We start from the raw sequence: 18356 nt of genomic DNA, 5'->3' as shown, positions 1-18356 counted from the left end.
TTTGTTGTGTGGCAGCTTGTCGAGGCTGAGCTCCTCCAGCTCCGGGAGGAGAACAGACGTCTCCATGAGGAGAACAGGCGAGTCCTGGAGGAGAACCGCCTACTGAAAGAAGAAAACAGGAGGCTAAAGGCAAATGTAAGTCAGATACAGAATGAATATGTTTTATACCAATGTGAACAGCATACTAGTCTTGTGATGGCGCGACATCTTGATATTGACACAGGCTACATACAGTGTTGGTCAGACGTCTTCCGTCTGCACAATGACGTAATCGAGTCTCTGAGCCGCGCGATATTCTCTTCGACCATTAATAGAACTACTAGATACTATGAACAGGTCCTTAGGAAGTGGGCTAAGGCAAAATGAAGAGTTTGACATTCTGTTCATAACTCACATTGATGAGTAAGCGTTGTTTTTATTGTCGGGGTTATAGTTATTGTAGTCATATATTGTTTCATATATTGTTAAATGTAATAATCCCTGAAGAAACAAGGTATGTTGTAAGGTCGGTAACAGCTATGCTTATTTGAAAATATTTGTTTGGGCCACCTGGAGTTTGTCCAGGCATGCTTCACAATATGCATCACGAACAGTGTACAGTTTGCGTTTACACCTACATAATGTCAGCTCTTACATACCTTCTTAGGATGTCCCGTCGACATCGACGTCAACAGCAACAGCAACCGCGACAGCAACATTGGTGGCACCTTCAACGTCGGCGGCACCATCAACGTCGGCGGCACCATCAACGTCGGCGGCACCATCAACGTCGGCGGCACCATCAACGTCGGCGGCACCTTCAACGTCGGCGGCACCTTCAACGTCGGCGGCACCTTCAACGTCGGCGGCACCTTCAACGTCGGCGGCACCATCAACGGCAGTGACTCTTGCCACTTTGGCAACACAGACGATTCCAACTGAGTATACTATGTGGTTTATTCTCATTGACAGTGTAAGATTCATCTATTTTGAATAACTCCTTTGCCATGTAGCCTAAGATGCCTGAATTAGTCGTCCTTGACATTGTCAATGTGAGCTTATTTTAGGGTTTGCCTTCACCATTGGTTTTTCTTCCTCCCCTCAGCATTTCAATTAAACCACGTATTCAACACCCCTGTGCATAGCACACTTTTCCACAAAAACATTTCTTTGTGATTCCGGGATATAATGGCTCCCAGCAACATATGCTGGTCGTATAGAGGTCACCCTCGGCAGCCACATGAGACCCTAGCATGGCGATCTACCTTCAGTTGTTGACAATGTATAGCCCTTTTTATAATGTATTATATATATGGATATCTTTTTATGGTTCCATGCTAGTTTTTTATGTTACTGTGATATTCAAGTTATACTGTCCATCGATGTCAGGTTTCTATATATGTATTATTAATGTATTCTCATCACGATATGGCTGAAATTTTGCCGATGTGACATTAAATATTAAGCCACTCACTCACTCCAGCCACATTACGGTCTGCAAATAATCGAAAGGCGACTAACAGGATCGGGGGATCAGGCTCGGTTGATGCATGTCAATCAAGTGCAATCGCCGTAACATAGTTGCAATATATAGTACAGACAGTTTATTCAGTTATTTATGTATGCGTATAATTACAACAAAGAGTCATATCATATCATATCATATCATATCATATCATATCATATCATATCATATCATATCATATCATATCATATCATATCATATCATATCATATCATATCATATCATATCATATCATATCATATCATATCATATCATATCATATCATATCATATCATATCATATCATATCATATCATATCATATCATATCAATGTGTATTTTTTCTCTCAGAATCAGGTCGTCAATAACAGGTTGCGCGACCAGAGACGTAGGCAGAGGACCGTCAATATGGTTAGACAACAGCAGCAACAACAGCAACAACAAAGGCAACAACAAAGGCGAGAGGAGCAGCTGAGAATGGCTCGTGAACATCAACGGCAACAGCAACAGCAGCAGCAGCAACAACCATACCAGACCCTGATGCGTATATTAGATGAGGCGCAGAGGACTTCGGTGAGATTTCGTTACTTCTCTTATTAACCGAGAATTATGATACTGACTTCAATACCCAAGGATTGTAGAAGTACTGGTTGTCAAGCACCGACTTGCATATTGCCGTACCTTCTTAATGCAACTACAACAAACACTCCTAATGTGCTATCAGTTCAGCAATGTATGATTGCACTCACGTTGATCAGTCTACCATCCCATCGACCACTGTTCGCTTGTCAGTAAATATTAGCTGTAATATTGCTGCCTGCGGCGTTATGCAACATTCAACCCCTCATCTTTCCACATGCAATAGTGACTCTACCCCACCCCCAGCAGACCTCCCTGATACCTATGATTTCGTGTTGGAATCCCGGTTCGCACAGATTATTTGTTTCTCAGCGCCATGCTCGTGTCTTCCAGCAATGTGGTAAACGTCTGAGGCCCTCATTACCTCGGGTGTTCATCCTACATTAAGCTGACATGCCATGAATTAACTAGAATACTGTTCCAAGCTGTGCTAAAACCAACACACTCATGTATTGAGTGAGTTATGTTTAACGCCGCTTTTAACAATATTCCAGTTATATGACTACAATAACTATAACCCCGACAATAAAAACAACGCTTACTCATCAATATGAGTTATGAACTGAATGTCAAACTCTTCATTTTGCCTTAGCCCATTTCCTAAGGACCTGTTCCTACTATCTAGTTATATATAAATAGTCGAAGAGAATATCGCGCGGTTTAGAGACTCGATTACGTCATTGTGCGGACGGAAGAGTGAGTGAGTGATTTGGGTTTAATGCCGCTTTTAACAATATTCCAGTTATATCACGGCGTGTCAGCTTAATGTGGCAGGAAAGTCCGAAGTGATGCAGGTCTCAGACGTTTACCGCTTCGGTGAAACCCACGAGCACGGGTATGGTAATGACAACCTAGAAACATAATCGGGGCGAACCGGGATTCGAACCCACAATCATAGGTTTCTGGCGTGTCCAGGGGACGCAACCCTGCACAGCGAATCGCGGCGCCTTAGACTCGCTTAGAAACACCCCCCCCCCCCCCACACACACACACACACTCATGTATTGCCATATACAGTGTTAGTCGAGCTGATTGGCGAAGCTAGCTACCACGAGACGCTTGTCCCACATTAAACTGATTCACCGTCACAACCGATACATAGACACTTCATTCAGTAAATATCTGTCCCAAAACACATGCAAAAAACATTGGTATTTCTTCTTTTATTTACATAGATATAGACGCACGTTGTAATAGCAATGTTATTACGCTGTATGATAAAAATAATAGTTTCAAGTATATGACATTAACATTTTTTTTAACAATGAACTTGATCTTCTATTCAGACTAGGAGTCCGACACAGAATATGTACAACATCAAACAAACGTTTAAGCTTGCAAGACATACACTATCTTTCATTGTACATGGTATTTCAATATCTGCCAGTCTCAACAGCAAGCTTGAAATTGCGACAGATAAATCAAGAACGATGTTCTAAAACTTTGTAGGGGGCACGGGTGCCCCAGTCGTCTTAGGCGCCGCGATTCGTTGTGCAGAGTTGCGTCCTTGGGGACGCCAGAAACCTATGATTGTAGTTTCGAATCCCGGTTCGCCCCCATTATGTTTCTAGGTTTGTCAGCACCATACCCGTGCTCGTGGGTTTCACCGAAGTGGTAAACGTCTAAGACCTGCATCACTTCGGGCTTTCCTCCCACATTAAGCTGACACTCCGTGATATAACTAGAATACTGTTACAAGCGGCGTTTAACCCAGCTCACTCAATCAAATGTTGTATTAATATACTTGAACAATACACCCCAACTCACTCACTTTCTACAATAGGAACACCATCGATACATGATTAGTATCGTTATTATTACTATGTTAAGTGTAACGGTAATGGGCCCTTGTAAACTAAAACCTCGTCTCGATTTAAGCCGATAGTTCACTAACACTGATATACTCCGACAATAAACTCCAACTCACTGTCCACAAACCCGTCAGCATCTACTATAGGGTAGGTCTTCAGCAACCCATGCCTGCCATAAAATGCGACTGTGCTTGTCGTAAGAGGCGACTAACGGGATCGGGTGGTCATGCTTGCTGACTTGGTTGATGCACGTCATCGTATCCCAATTGCGTGGATCGATGCTCCAGACTCGATTATTTAGGGTTTTTCTTTCCATTACAGAGACGAGGACGCGTCCGAAAACCAGCTGGTGTTGTTCAGATGACCATGGGAGGAGGCATGACAAGTGAGTTGACCCAATGTGTCTAGATGTATCATTTACAAAGAGAGGTAATCAACACATCGACCAATTATACGTGGGTTAGACTACTGTCTAAATCGCTGGCTTGTCACATACACAAAACTTACGTTATCTTATCCCTTGTGTTTAGACCATTCTTGTTATCCGCCCTGATATTGGTGCAATAATGATATACAAGCACTCACTCACTCACTCACTCGCCCACGTTTAGCCCCGCGAACATCCGGGTCAGTAGTGTCGTGCGGCAAGCCATACTTGTATGTTTCGGAAATTGGTGTTGGTAGATGCTATTAGAAGTAGATTCGTGTGCATCTTCGTCAAAGAATAGGAGTTTCCATCCTTGTGTTTAAATGGTCTGTTTCTACATATGTTGACGAATCTTCTTACCATTTCAGGCATAGTTACCAACGACCAGGCTAAGTTTATAAGGAAACGCCAGCGATAGGTGTCCAGCCTGGTTGGGCGCAAGCTTCCACTGGCGACCAGGTCGAACTGATGTTACATCTCCAAATACTGTAAGTAAAACTAAAGATCAATCTTTATTTCAGAAAAAATCTGAATTGCCATAAGGCCTATAGTACATATCTTTGTGAATAGTGGGTGGACATATTGATTTCTACTTATTCGAGTCACTCATCTTATCATTTCTAAAATTCATTGCTTGGAATATGTATATAGTGGAGCTGATTGGCGAAGCTACCTACCACGAGACGCTGGTCCCACATTAAGCTGATACCTCATCTTAATACTGATATACAGTTTTATCATATAATGGGTAGGTTTCTCGGCAGGATAAAGCCAACGGATAAAAACGATATCCGTTGGGGTCATATGCGGATAGAGATGCAAATATCAAAGGTCAAGTAGGGACTACTTTCAGTGTTTATAAACAAACATGGAGTCGCACTTGTCATTCGGCGATCGAGTCAGAATTAACCATCGTGAATCTGGATAAACTACAGGGATAATTGATACAATTATTAAAAAAAACAGTCTTATATACTGAAAGTCACTGTTGAACTGCGACGTAACTAAGGAATTTTTAAGTTTGGGCAACTTTGGAGATATAAATTTCGAAACAATTTTGCGAGGGCACTAGGCCTAGCCAAGCGGGATCAGAAGCCATATCTGTGCTTGTAGACCTCTGCGGCTTGAAACCTTTTCCACAAATAAAAATAGTTGGGTTTACGCGAAATATATGTATGAATTGTTACCTTGTTTCGTTTTGGCGCTGTGTATACATCTGACTATACTTCTTAACGTTATGGCAGAACAGGCCGACTGTGAACAATCACTGGCCGTGATGTCTCATAGACTAGGGTTAGAGTAGCTTCCCTTTGACAAAGGGCAGTTACTCTAGCGGACAGACCGATGGATTGTCGCGAAAGGCAAGTTAAAACAATTGTTGTTTTGCGTATATGTTGCTTCGCCACTGTATAAGAAACAGATTTCAGTTTGAACTATATTGGCTACTGTCACTGTCCGACTGACACATCACCTACCCTGTGACGTAATAAATATTAATGCGCGCATTCCAGGAAAACTCGCAATGTTTAGGTAATGTTTGTGAGTGAGGGGAAGCGATTTTCAAGCACAGAATTGAAGAATGACATTATATGATAAAGAGGTTATCACGCTTGTGTGTTTAGGGATGGTAAAAATCCTGTATTAGGAATAAACACTATGTATTTAGCTCGCCAAGGCTCGCTAAATACAATGTTTATTCCTAATGCAGGATATTTACCATCCCCAAACACACTCGTGTGATAACCTCTATTTATTCAGTAAAATGTCTTTGTACAAATGCATGCAAAAAGCATTGGTATTTCCTGTTTTATTAACATTTAGATATAGACGGGCGTTTCTTGTAATAGCAATGCTATTACTCTGTATGATAGCATATATCATACAATTAAAACTAAAATTTCTATTTTTTCACAATGAACGTGATCCTCAATTCAGAGTAGGAATCCGATACAGAATATGTAGAACATTAAACAGACCTTTTAAGCTTTCATGACATACACTTCCTTTCATTGTAAGTGCTATCTAAATATCTGGCGGTCTAAACAGCAAGCTTGAAATTGCGACATCTAAATCTAGAACAGGATGTTCTCAAATGTTGTATTAATATACTTGAACAATACACCCAACTTCCTTTCTACAATAGGAACACCATCGATACATGATTAGTATCGTTATTATTACAATGTTAAGTGTAACGGTGACTGTTCCCTTTTAAACTAGAACCTGGTCTCACTTTAAGCCGATACTTCACTATAACACTGACATACTACGACCATGCAATATACCCCAACTCACTGTCCACAAAACCCGTGAACATCCGCCATAGAGTAGGTCTTAAGCAACCCATGCTTGCCATAAATGACGACTGTGCTTGTAAGAGGCGACTAACGGGATCGGGTGGTCAGGCTCAGTGACATGTCATCGTATCCCAGTTGTGTGAATCGATGTTCATGATGTCAATCAATGAATTATCTGTTCCAGGCTCGATCATTTACAGACCACCATCATATAGCTTGAATATTACTGAGCGCGGCGTTATATAAACGAACCGACAGCCACCCTCCGCAATAGGAACATGATTCATGATTTGTATCATTTTAATAATTAAGACTATGTACCCAGTGGCTGAGTGAGGGTCTAAGTATTGTTTGTTTCATTACAGAGTAGCGGACGCGTCCGGAAACCGGCAGGTGCTGTATAGATTGCCCTTGGAGGAGGCATGACAAGTGAGTTGACCCTACTACTGCTGCTACCACTACTGCTGCTACCGCTACTACTGCTACCACTACTACTTCTATATGTTCTCCGGGTGACACAGAACAGATAATCCAGTACCCGCTTCCTGTTGTCGAGTACATGCATGGACCAGTCACAATGTGTGATTGTACTCATGTTGATCATTCTTCCATCCAATCGACCACTGTTTGCTGGTCAGTCAAATACTAGCTGTAATATTGCTGCCTGCGGCGTTATGCAACATTCACCCCTTACCTTTCCACTTGCAATGGTAACTCTGCCTCCCTCAGACCTCCCAGATACGTATGGTTTCGTTTTATAATATTAGTTCGACATGATTCTTTCTAGGGTTATCATCACCTGGTGTTTACATGTTCTGTTTCTACATATGTTAACGAAAATCTACTTACCACTTCAGACATCGAAATAACGACCAGGCTTCGTTCATCAGAAAATGGCACCGATAGGTGACCAGCCTCTGTGGCCACAAGCTGCCATTGGCGACCACATTTGCCTGATGTTACATCTTCAAATGCCGTAAGTAAAACTAAACTTATAAACGAATCATTTACACTCCAGGTATTAATTCTTTAGGGCAAACATTTTCCCGTCGTTTTAAATCAAGATTGATTTTCTGATTCATAGCACACTTTGGCAGTGGTTATGTTAGTACATACGTTCCAGATACTCTTCCGTTCACTATAAACAACTTCACGAAGGACACAAACGTAATCCGATCATCATGTTTGTTTAAATAGGTGATTGAATAATTCTGAAATTAACCAAATATTGTTTCTTCTTCAGGTGTATTTACAGGCCACCTTCTCCAACATCCGCCAATGACACCGCTTCATGCGCAGGAATTGATACCCTCTGATACACTCGATGTCCATGTATCTAATCACTAAACTAAACAAAGCATTTCTTCAATCTTCACATAACCAGCGCGATCCAAAGATGCCAAATTAACATGTTAGTCTTATTAATTTCTGTATGTCCAAATCTTTTCACATCGTCCTGCTTTCGACACATCGTCCACTTACAAGTCCCTGGTGGTGTCCACGTGTACCTCCTGATGACTCGGCAGCTCTGAGGTGTTGAGGGGTGTTTCATCTTTCATGGCTCACATTTCTACCTGAAACACCCGCTAACACTTTCTAATTGAACGATGACTCGGTTGTATTCACAAACATTTCCGTGGGTAATTGTATTTGGTCAACGTCTTCAGTCAGGGGATTGTTGTGAAAGATCTTAATACGCCCATTGAAATGAGCGTATCAGATCTTACTTGTGTGTCCGAGAACGTATCAAATTATAATGGGTTTACGTCACCTCTACAAAATATTTCGGTTAACATTCATGATACAATGAGTTAAGGAGGATATTCCTAATCATGTGCGGTGCTATGGAAGGATGTTGGCAATATCAGTCTACAACGAAGATGGATGATTCTTGAACAGAACTAAGTGACAAGGTAAGTTTCAAACTACGCATATTTGATGTTTAAAAAGCGTAAATTACATTATAGACTTGCTGTTCCAATCAACTGTCTTAAGACAGTCAGAACTCCCAGACTTATAGAACACCGCGTTCATTATATAAGTTCAATTCTAAATTCCATGGACAGACTCTTCCTAAGAACTTTCCTAAGTACAAAACTTCCTATCCAATCCTTTACCCGACACGCTTTTCGTCAGTTCAGGTCTGTTTGTGTTCGTATGTGTGAGAATAAGCATCTGATCACGATCTGTACTTTAACAGGGACGCTTGTCGCAGATATACACTACACCGTCTACCACGCCCGCCAAGCACGCCCGTCCACAACACCCGAACACCACACCTCAGCTCTAGTCTATGGTGAGTATATGAACGCTAGATCCCTGCAATTTAACTGGATACTTTATATCGGGTGGCACTCCATTGCACCTACAGCCTAAGACACCAGTGAGCAAATAATAATATCCACATAGTAAAAATAGTGTATGTTTGGATAATACATATCTGTATTGGAAACACAGTGCATTTGGCGAGCATTGGCCTCATCCACATTTAATAGGGCTATTCTGTGTGCAGAATAGGTAACCCAGTACCTTATGGTTGCTAAATACAACCAGGGCCAGTCACATGTGTGATGGGCAGTGAAGATCCGGGGTAGAGTAGGTCTTCATCAACCGATGCTTGCCTTAAAAGGCGACTATGCTTGTCGTAAGAGGCGACTAACTGGATCGGTTGGTCAGGCTCACTGACTTGGTTGATCCATGTCATTGATCCCAATTGCGTGGCTCAATGCTTATGATGTCAATCACTGGTTTCTCTGGTCCAGAGTCGATTATTTACAGACCGCCGTCATAAAACTTGAATATTGCTGAATGTGGCGTTAAACATCAAACCAATAAACATATGTTTGATTGTACTCACCTTGATCATTCTACCATCCCATCGACCACTCTTCGCTTTTAATTCGCCCCCTCACCTTTCAACATGCAATGGTATCTCTACATCCCTTAGATGTCCCAGAAACTCCAAGTATATGATATTTTGATTGGAAAATTTCTAAATTCTAAAGATGATCTTTTTGCCTCTTTCAGCCTGAGTTGCCACCTGCCTCATTTGCCACCCGACTCGGTTGCGTCCTTCCCTCTGCCACCCGACTCAGTTGCTTCCTTCCGTCTGCCACCAGCCTCAGTGGCCACTTGCCTCAGTTGCCCCACCTGCCACCAGCCTCGGTTTCCACTTGCATCAGTTGCTTCCTGCCTCGGTTGCCTCCTGTCTCGGTTGCCACCAGCCTCGGTTGCCACCAGCCTCGGTTGCCACTTCCCTCAGTTGCCTCCTGCCACCAGCCCTAGTTGCCACCTACCTCAGTTGCCTGCTGCCTCAGTTGCCTCCTGCCACCAGCCTCGGTTGCCACCAGTTGCCACCTGCCTCGGTTGCCACCAGCCTCGGTTGCCACTTCCCTCAGTTGCCTCCTGCCACAAGCCTCGGTTGCCTCCTGCCTCGGTTGCCTCCTGCCTCGGTTTACTCTTGCCCCACCTGCCACCAGCCTCAGTTGCCACCAGCCTCGGTTGCCTCCTGACACAAGCCTCAGTTGCCACTTGCCTCAGTTGCCCCACCTGCCACCAGCCTCGGTTTCCACTTGCAACGGTTGCCTCCTGCCTCGGTTGCCTCCTGCCTTGGTTGCCCCCTGCCTCAGTTGCCACTTGCCTCGGTTGCCACTTGCCTCGGTTGCCACTTCCCTCGGTTGCCACCTGCCTCAGGTACCTAACCCGACATACACTTAGCCCAAATTTATCAGATTGTTACCAAACTAATCCGGACTCACCAAGACAGTAAACATCTCCAGTTGTCCATGGTCTCATCATGAACAAAGTTAATTTCTAAAGTTGGTGTTAGTAGATAAGTGTACGTTGGCGAGAAATAGATGTTACTATTCCAGTGTTTGTTCATTGCCTCTTTCACATATCTTAACAAAAATCTCCTTATCACTAGTACTTCAGGTGTCGTTCCAAAGGACCATAAGGCAGCCCCAGTCACCTTAACAGTTTCCAGGCGTAGTTGCCGTCTATCCAATTTCCACCATCCTCCACCTCATCCACTATCTGCCATTGGTCTCACCGTCAACAATCCATTGGTCACCGAGTCATTCCTCCTTCAGCGCCCATGCCATCTGGTGTTCCCTCCTCAGATGCAGTAAGTAAAACGGAAGCTTTAAAAGAATCATTTATACTGTATGAATTAATTAATTTCTCTTAACAGTTGTCGTATAACTGCATGCATTTCCGACATTTGTCTGTCCACTATCAACCAAAGCTTTCAAAACGGCCACCCGTATGTGAATTGGTCACCATGTTCAAGGGATTGAATAATTGAGAAATTAACGAAACTTTGTTTCTTCTTCAGGTGTGCTGACAGACTACCTTCTCCAACATCCGCCAATTACACCCTTCATGTGCAGGAATTGACACCCTCTGATATACTCGATATCCATGTATCTTATCACTAAACTATAGAAAGCATTTCTTCAATCGTCAACTAACAAGAGCGATCCAAAGATGCCAACTTAACATGTTGGTCTTATTATATTCTGTATGTCCAAATCTTTTCACATCGTCCTGCTTTCGACACATCGTCCACTTACAAGTCCCTGGTGGTGTCCACGTGTACCTCCTGATGACTCGGCAGCTCTGAGGTGTTGAGGGGTGTTTCATCTTTCATGGCTCACATTTCTACCTGAAACACCCGCTAACACTTTCTAGTTGAACGATGACTCGGTTGTATTCACAAACATTTTCTAGGGTAATTGTATTTGGTCAACGTCTTCAGTCAGGGGATTGTTAAGAAAGATTTTAATACAGGAAGTATGTACGCGTGTCATATCTCACTAGTATCTTCCGACAACGTATCAAATTGCGTTTGGTTAAAACGTCACCTCAACAAAATATTTCGGTTAACATTCATGCTACAATGAGTTAAAGGAGGATATTCCTAATCATGTGCGGTGCCATGGTATGATCTTGGCAGTATCAGTCTACCACTGACGTGGATGGATATTGAACAGTACTCAGTGACAGGTAAGTTTCAAGCTGCACTTATTTGATGGTTAACAGTTATTAGACTCAGACAGACTGTTCCAAGCAACTTTCTTTAGAATTACAAAACTTCCTACCTATCATTTGGTCAGTTAAATCTTAAGTTCGTTTTCCTGTGTGTGAGAAATGACATCTGATCTCAATTTGTACTTGTACAGGCATCCTTGCCCCAGCTGTACCCCGTCTACCGCACCCGTCTACCGCACCCGTCTACCGCACCCGTCTACTGCTCTAATCTATGGTGAGTGTAAGAACCCTCAGTCGCTGCAGTATATGTCTGTAGTATTGATTGTATACCAGTTGCAGTAGTCACGGTGGCCCACCACAGTATAAGTGCTAGTCTCCAAACATATTACCATTACACTTTCATCTATGTATAGAGAATACTTTCATCTGTGTGTGCGAGTTTGTATAGTATACCTACATATCGTTACTCAGTGATTTTGTCTTGTGAAGTTGCGACCCTAGTTGGACACTAGTTTATAACGTTTACGTTTAGCTGATTACTTAAGTACTGTTAATTTAATTGAATGTTTGGCAGCATGTATATTTTCATTTGGCCTTTTCCGTATATTTAGAACATACTCAGATCATTCCAAATTGTCAAACTGTCAGCACTAAAATATAAAAAAAACAGAAGAATTCTTCTTTTAGTGCTTCACTGGGTGGTGACGGGTATTGGTTTGGAATAGTGTTTATAGTTTGGATAATTCTCACTCTTTCATATTCACGTTTTACCTCATAAACCTACTTTCTGTAATGTTTGGTTGGTTGTTTTACGCCGCACTCGGCAATATTCCAGCTATATGACGGCGGTCTGTAAATAATCGAGTCTGGACCAGACAATCCAGTGATTGACATAATGAACATCGATCCACGCAAGCCTGACCACCCGATCCCGTTAGTCGCCTTTTACGGCACGCATAGGTTGCTAAAGATTTATTCTAACCCGGATCTTCACGGGTTGTTTCTGTAATGGGGAAATCATGACATTCAACATATGATTGAAGCGGGAAGAGATTGCTCGAATGTTATGGTTGATATTTAACTCCGCCCAAAGTGTGAGTCTTGACCTATAGTTGTTTCTTTGTTTGTAGTTGGAGAACATTTTGTACTCTCCTCTCACTATTACGTGTCTAAAATAGTGCGATAATTCGATGGTAGACAATGCCTTCTACGAAGATGCTATATTTTACACTGTGACACTAATACGCTTCCATACTACAACCCTGTCATATCATTAGGCAAATAGTAGTATAGCATATTGTCCATAGGGCCAAGGGTACTGGTGCAATTTTTTTCCGTAATTCTCCCTGAGCAATAAAATTTCTTCTTCGTGCTAATTGTCTAAGACATTCCATTGTCACATTGTTTTCATTTGTTTGCGAAGCGTACCATAGCGACGTCACGTCATATCAAGTAATGGCTTGCATATGATGAATAATGACGCCATTCCTTGTTTATGACATCAAGCTGTGTGTGATATAGTTAATCTGTTATTGGAACTGACATGGGCCCACTTGCACAAACCTATCTTAGCGCTAAGATGATCATAACTTCCACACTTTAACACTTTTACGATTGTCGAAGCGCTAACATCACTTTGTGCAAGTGGGCCATGATGCCTCTACTAGTGACAAAACCAAAAACACCAGGGGCGACTGGTAGTATATAGAATACCCCACTCGCTACTCGGAATGACGCATTATATGTCCCTAGTGAAATAACATTGAACGCCCTTGTCAAGGCACAGGACAAATTAATCCCTCAGAACAGATAATCCGTCACTCCGACTTGCCAGAAGGTTGTTCAGTCCTGCTCCAATAGTACAACAAATGTTTCAGTGTATATAATAGACATATGAATATATATATGTATGTTTAGCCATCGTCCATCTGCGTTCATATAAAACGAATGCATCTCTCTCTCTCCAACAGGCATCTCCTCCGAATCCCAATGGACTTCTGTGGATCCATCTACTTTCCTCCACAATGTAAACGAACTCTCCTGGATTGGAGTGTCCCAATAGCCATGTTGCTCCAATATCTGTGTTTGTCACACTGAAGACTACCACAGAACAGTCTGTATGATCATAGTTCACTGTATCAACTGATATCTATGTAGTCAGCATCCTTGTTACTAAGTCCTTCTCCAATTCAAACCTCTTCTCCTTGATCAGCTTTGTCTTCCAAAGTCAGATGTAATTCTTACGTCCATGTTCTGTTACCACTTAGTCCAAAACCGTCCTGAAATGTATCTTGGTCCTATTATGAGGATGGCTATATACAGGTGTGGTAGAGCCATGCTGCCCTGGATATATACATCTGAATACAAATACGCACTGATCAAACGTTAATGTTGACAGTCCGGGAACTCATAGGTTTTGTGTTTATAGTTAAGGTTTCCGCCATGCTTCAAATTCTGCATCGGTCATATTAATTTTGGAACTCTTTCGGCCTGTCATGAGAATGGATATATACAGATGTGGTTGAGCCATGCTGCTCTGGATGTATTCATTTGATACCTTCTAAACAAGCATAGATATTATTCAAACTATGAGTACAAACAGGGGTATCAAACTATAAGTTACTTGTACAAACGACTCAAAACGTTGATGTGGGTCACATTTTACCCTTGTCATTGCAAATTCCAGTGGCATTAATGACCATAAGAACACGGGGCTGTTTAAATGTGTATTAACTTGGTGTTTTCATCATGACACTTGTACATTTGTTTTTAATAAAGTTGTAAAATTAGCTTTGTTGTCAAGTTTATTGTCACTTCCCTTTGTCGTGCCAAACCGCCTCCGTGGTCTAGTGGTTGGCGTCCGCGTCAGTGGTAGAACGGAAGGTCCGGGGTTCGATCCCCGGCCGCGTCATACCAAAAGACGTTAAAATATGGTACTTGTTGTTACCCTGCCTGGCGCTCGGCATTAAGGGGCTTAAACAAGGACTGGTCGGCTCGGAGTCAGTATACTGTGTCTGAGTGGGCTATTCATGTTAAACTGCGGCATGGTATCTCAGTGAGCTAGCACTATAAATCGGCATCAAACCGGACTAGTACAAGCAAACACGCACACACGTACATGCACGTCGCTATATAAGTGCAATAATCTTTGACGCGACGTTAAACCCCATTTCACCTCGCCTCACCTTTGTCGTGCCTGAATCCCTGATCGTGGGTTTGAATCCCAGATGCCAACTTGTAAGCATCACGCTCCTTCTGACTGGTTTCACCAGTGCTCAACGTGTCCGACCTGCATCATTTCAGGCTTTCCTCCCACATTAATGACAACAATGGAGGGCGTTTTTCTTGTTTGTTGTTTAACGCCACACTCGGCAATATGACGGCAGTCTGTAAATAACCCAGTCTGGATCACACAATCTAGTGATTGACATCATGAGCATCAATCCACGCAAAAGGGATACGAAAACATGTATCAACCAAACAGTCAATTTTAATGTCTAATTCCTTTCCTCCAAATTGGGGACGGTCGCGTAAAACCATACTCACTCCTCCAAATTGGTATCAGCAGAACATTATACACGGGACAAATAAAAAAAACGGGCTTTTATACGATGAACGAAAACATTTTTCAATTTTTGATTTACATGACAGGTTATGCGTTAGTAGTATGCCACCATGCATGACAGAGTCAGAGGTTGTTATATTTATATCACCAAGTTTGCAGTTAATATCTAAACCATTTTGTTTTGTCTTAGAGAAGACAACAACATTACTTTTTGAAGGGTTATACGTTAGTCGCCACTTTGAGGCATATGAATGTACTGTATCAAGTGCTTTTTGAAGCCCTCGTGGCGAGGTGCTCACAAGAGTTGTGAGTAGCGGATTCTTACAAATGTTTGCACATCGGTTTTTCGATTCATAACTCAATGAACCGAAAAAAATACAGTCAATCCTTATAATTAAATTCGACAAAAAAAGTGTTATCTACAATAGTTTAATCAAAAACCATTATATATCTATCAAATCTGACAATGACGAGATTGACAAACATTCCAGGCGTAGGAATGTATGCAGTGGCATGTCATGAATCAGGTGATTATCTAATTATGTAAATAACTTGACACGCCTACAACGTCAGAAGCCAATCAATGGAGAGCAACGTCAAACAAAAATAGGACCTGTCAATCAAGGCAAGCGACGAGAAGAACAACAGGAGCTGTAACGAATCAGAACAAATAGGTCAGGGATACTGCGGCTGTTTCGGATGGCTAATAGTCAGTAACCGCCAGATTCAAACATTACTTTCCCGAGAACTGGAAGACACAGTTGGAAAAATGCGAGTTAGATATAAAACCCGAAGAGGTGAAATTTGTGGAACTGAGATTGTGCCATGCCGGGTTTTGATCTGTGACTGTGGAAGACGGCGGTGTTGTATCTAACTGTCTGGGACCAGTGGGGGCTGTGATGTCATGTAGTGATTGCGTGGAACGGGTTTGTGGAGTGACAATGGCTGATAAGGTATCGCTAATTCTGGGTTTCTGTGAAGAAGTTGTATTGCGCCTGTAGCTACGCACAGAACTTTCATTTCTGTGTCCACTCATCAACATTATGTGACGAAGTTCGAAATCAGCATCGCTCATAGCTTGGATTGATGTGGCGCGAAGGCAGTGGCAATGTAGGACAAATGTCTGACATGAAGCGAGAGGACTGGTAACTTTTGACAGAAGCTGTGGTGTACCAAGTGTTGTGTGTGTCTGGGGAACTAAGTGCATCTTTGTTGCAATTACAAAAAAATGATTGCGCACTTGGGTCACTTTTTTCAAGTGAATTGACAGGACATTTGTCATCTTTTCTAGCGTACATGCGCTTGTCGCACGTCGCTTCATCGCTACACAGACCACCTTGGATATGTTGTTGTTTTGTTTCATGCGACAGTGTTACATTCTGAACATTGTTTTCATCTGTGTCAAAATAAAAGAATGTGGGAGTAAGCTGCTGATTAAACTCAAGACCACGACTGACGAAATGGATGGCTTAGTTGTACCATACTCAGTACCGGAGGCTGACAGGATTGAAGGCAGAATGGAGATGAGTTCTTATGTTCATTAGGTCATCAGTGTCAATAATATCTTTGTGCTGTGTAGGGCGTGATATACCATGTTGCACATTGTATTTCAACTTAGCATCGAGCATGTCATTTGCCGATTTGAATTGTTTATCCCGAACAATATCACTATCCCTCCCAATGTCATTCAAGTGTCTTTTTAAGGCAGACCGACCATTTTTCATCGTGTTCTTATGATATTCTGCAGCCTGGGCTTGCGGCATCTTGTTGGCCCTCTGATCTTAATGTTTTGGCTGGGCCTCGGCGTAGAACTTACATAGTTTACCATCGAGGTATTTGGGGCTTATCGATGAAAGGTCTACAGTTGCCCCACAGGTTTCGGTCGCCCATTCTTAAAAAGATATAACATAGCCAAACTTGATTACTTGATTTCTATGTTGATTTGGCCGAGATACAGATATAGATCTATGATCACAAAACAAAAAAGTTACGAAAATCTCCTATCACATATCATGAGGAGGACTTATATAACGAGGAATATTAGGCCAAGATATGAAATAGGAATCTATTGTATTTATTTCAGAAGGAAATATCGTAGAATTAAATCCAGTTGCATCTCTAAGCGTAGACAACGAAATATGGCTCCCGATTTTTTTATCCATGTATAGATTGTAGGCAATACTACCATGAGCACCGTGATTTATTTCGTTTATTTTGGGAACATAGGGCCTACCTTGAAACATTTTTACACCCCATTTTGTATTTCTCTTTGTTGACGTGGATTGCCTGCTTTCGTCAAGTTGTAGCAAGTCTCGATCTGATAATGTCTTGAATCTTGACGGTGCTAGCGTTGGACCTTTGATGTCTTGTAAAGCCATTTCCATTTCTTGGGTTGCAGTTTTGGGAGTAGTCGAAGCCATAATCTCTATCAAATTTTCTATTTCTTCCAGATTAAAATCATCCAGAAAATCTTAGTCATCGAATCCGGGACCAAATATGGCATTGTCTCCAGATTTAAACTTAAATACACTCTTTGAATCTCCTACATCAAAACTTCCGTAGTTGAAGTCAGCCATATTGTTGCTTTGTACTCAAGATGATGCAGACGATTGTTTCTGGACTGCGCGTGATAAATACGGTAACTAAGGAAACCAGACAAGACGTACATACCTGTAAACTCTTTATTTCGTTAGTAAACTCTTGATTGACTTGTGTTTTGTTGTTGATATGTCTGATACCCCAAAATGTTACTAGGCCTGATAACTTCAAGAAGATACAAGTGAGCAGAAAGGAAATTCCCTCGACTGTAATATTGGGATTCCCCGACATTCCGATGTAATAAAAGTAGTGCGCCTCGGTGGGCGTGGCTTAATTTTTTACATTCATTGGGAAATAATTAAGTTTTCGTTGCGGTTATTGAAATTCCTACATTCTGATTAGCTGATTTGGTCACGTGTTATTGCATTCATTTCACAATGAATGTAATAAATGAAGCCACGCCTACCGAAGCGCACTACTTTTATTCCTGCGGAATGTCGGGGAATCCCAATATTACAGTCGAGGGAATTCCCTTTCTGCTCACGTGTATCGTCATGCACAGGACATTTAGCGACTTTCATGCATATTCATTGGCTCGCTCGCCTG

At 42.1% G+C, this 18356-nt stretch overlaps 2 protein-coding genes across 2 annotated transcripts; one reads left to right on the top strand and one right to left on the bottom strand.

Moving 5' to 3' along the window:
* The first annotated feature begins 998 nt into the window (after positions 1-998).
* LOC139457053 (TATA-box-binding protein-like) lies at positions 999-9940 on the top strand. The gene is made up of 3 exons (XM_071238495.1): positions 999-1031; positions 1833-2054; positions 9683-9940. The coding sequence occupies exons 1-3, from the start codon at positions 999-1001 to the stop codon at positions 9938-9940; spliced, it is 513 nt and encodes a 170-aa protein (XP_071094596.1).
* A 12-nt stretch (positions 9941-9952) lies between these two features.
* LOC139457052 (uncharacterized) lies at positions 9953-17632 on the bottom strand. The gene is given in 4 exon segments (XM_071238494.1): positions 9953-10352; positions 16088-16335; positions 16481-16992; positions 17446-17632. Coding segments are annotated over 4 exon segments (1347 nt in total).
* Positions 17633-18356: the final 724 nt, after the last annotated feature.

This window comes from Haliotis cracherodii, unplaced genomic scaffold (genome assembly GCF_022045235.1).
Source record: "Haliotis cracherodii isolate W230 unplaced genomic scaffold, xgHalCrac1.p SCAF_12, whole genome shotgun sequence".
NCBI classification, from domain to species: domain Eukaryota; kingdom Metazoa; phylum Mollusca; class Gastropoda; order Lepetellida; family Haliotidae; genus Haliotis; species Haliotis cracherodii.
This window is presented reverse-complemented; position numbering and strand designations above follow the sequence as displayed.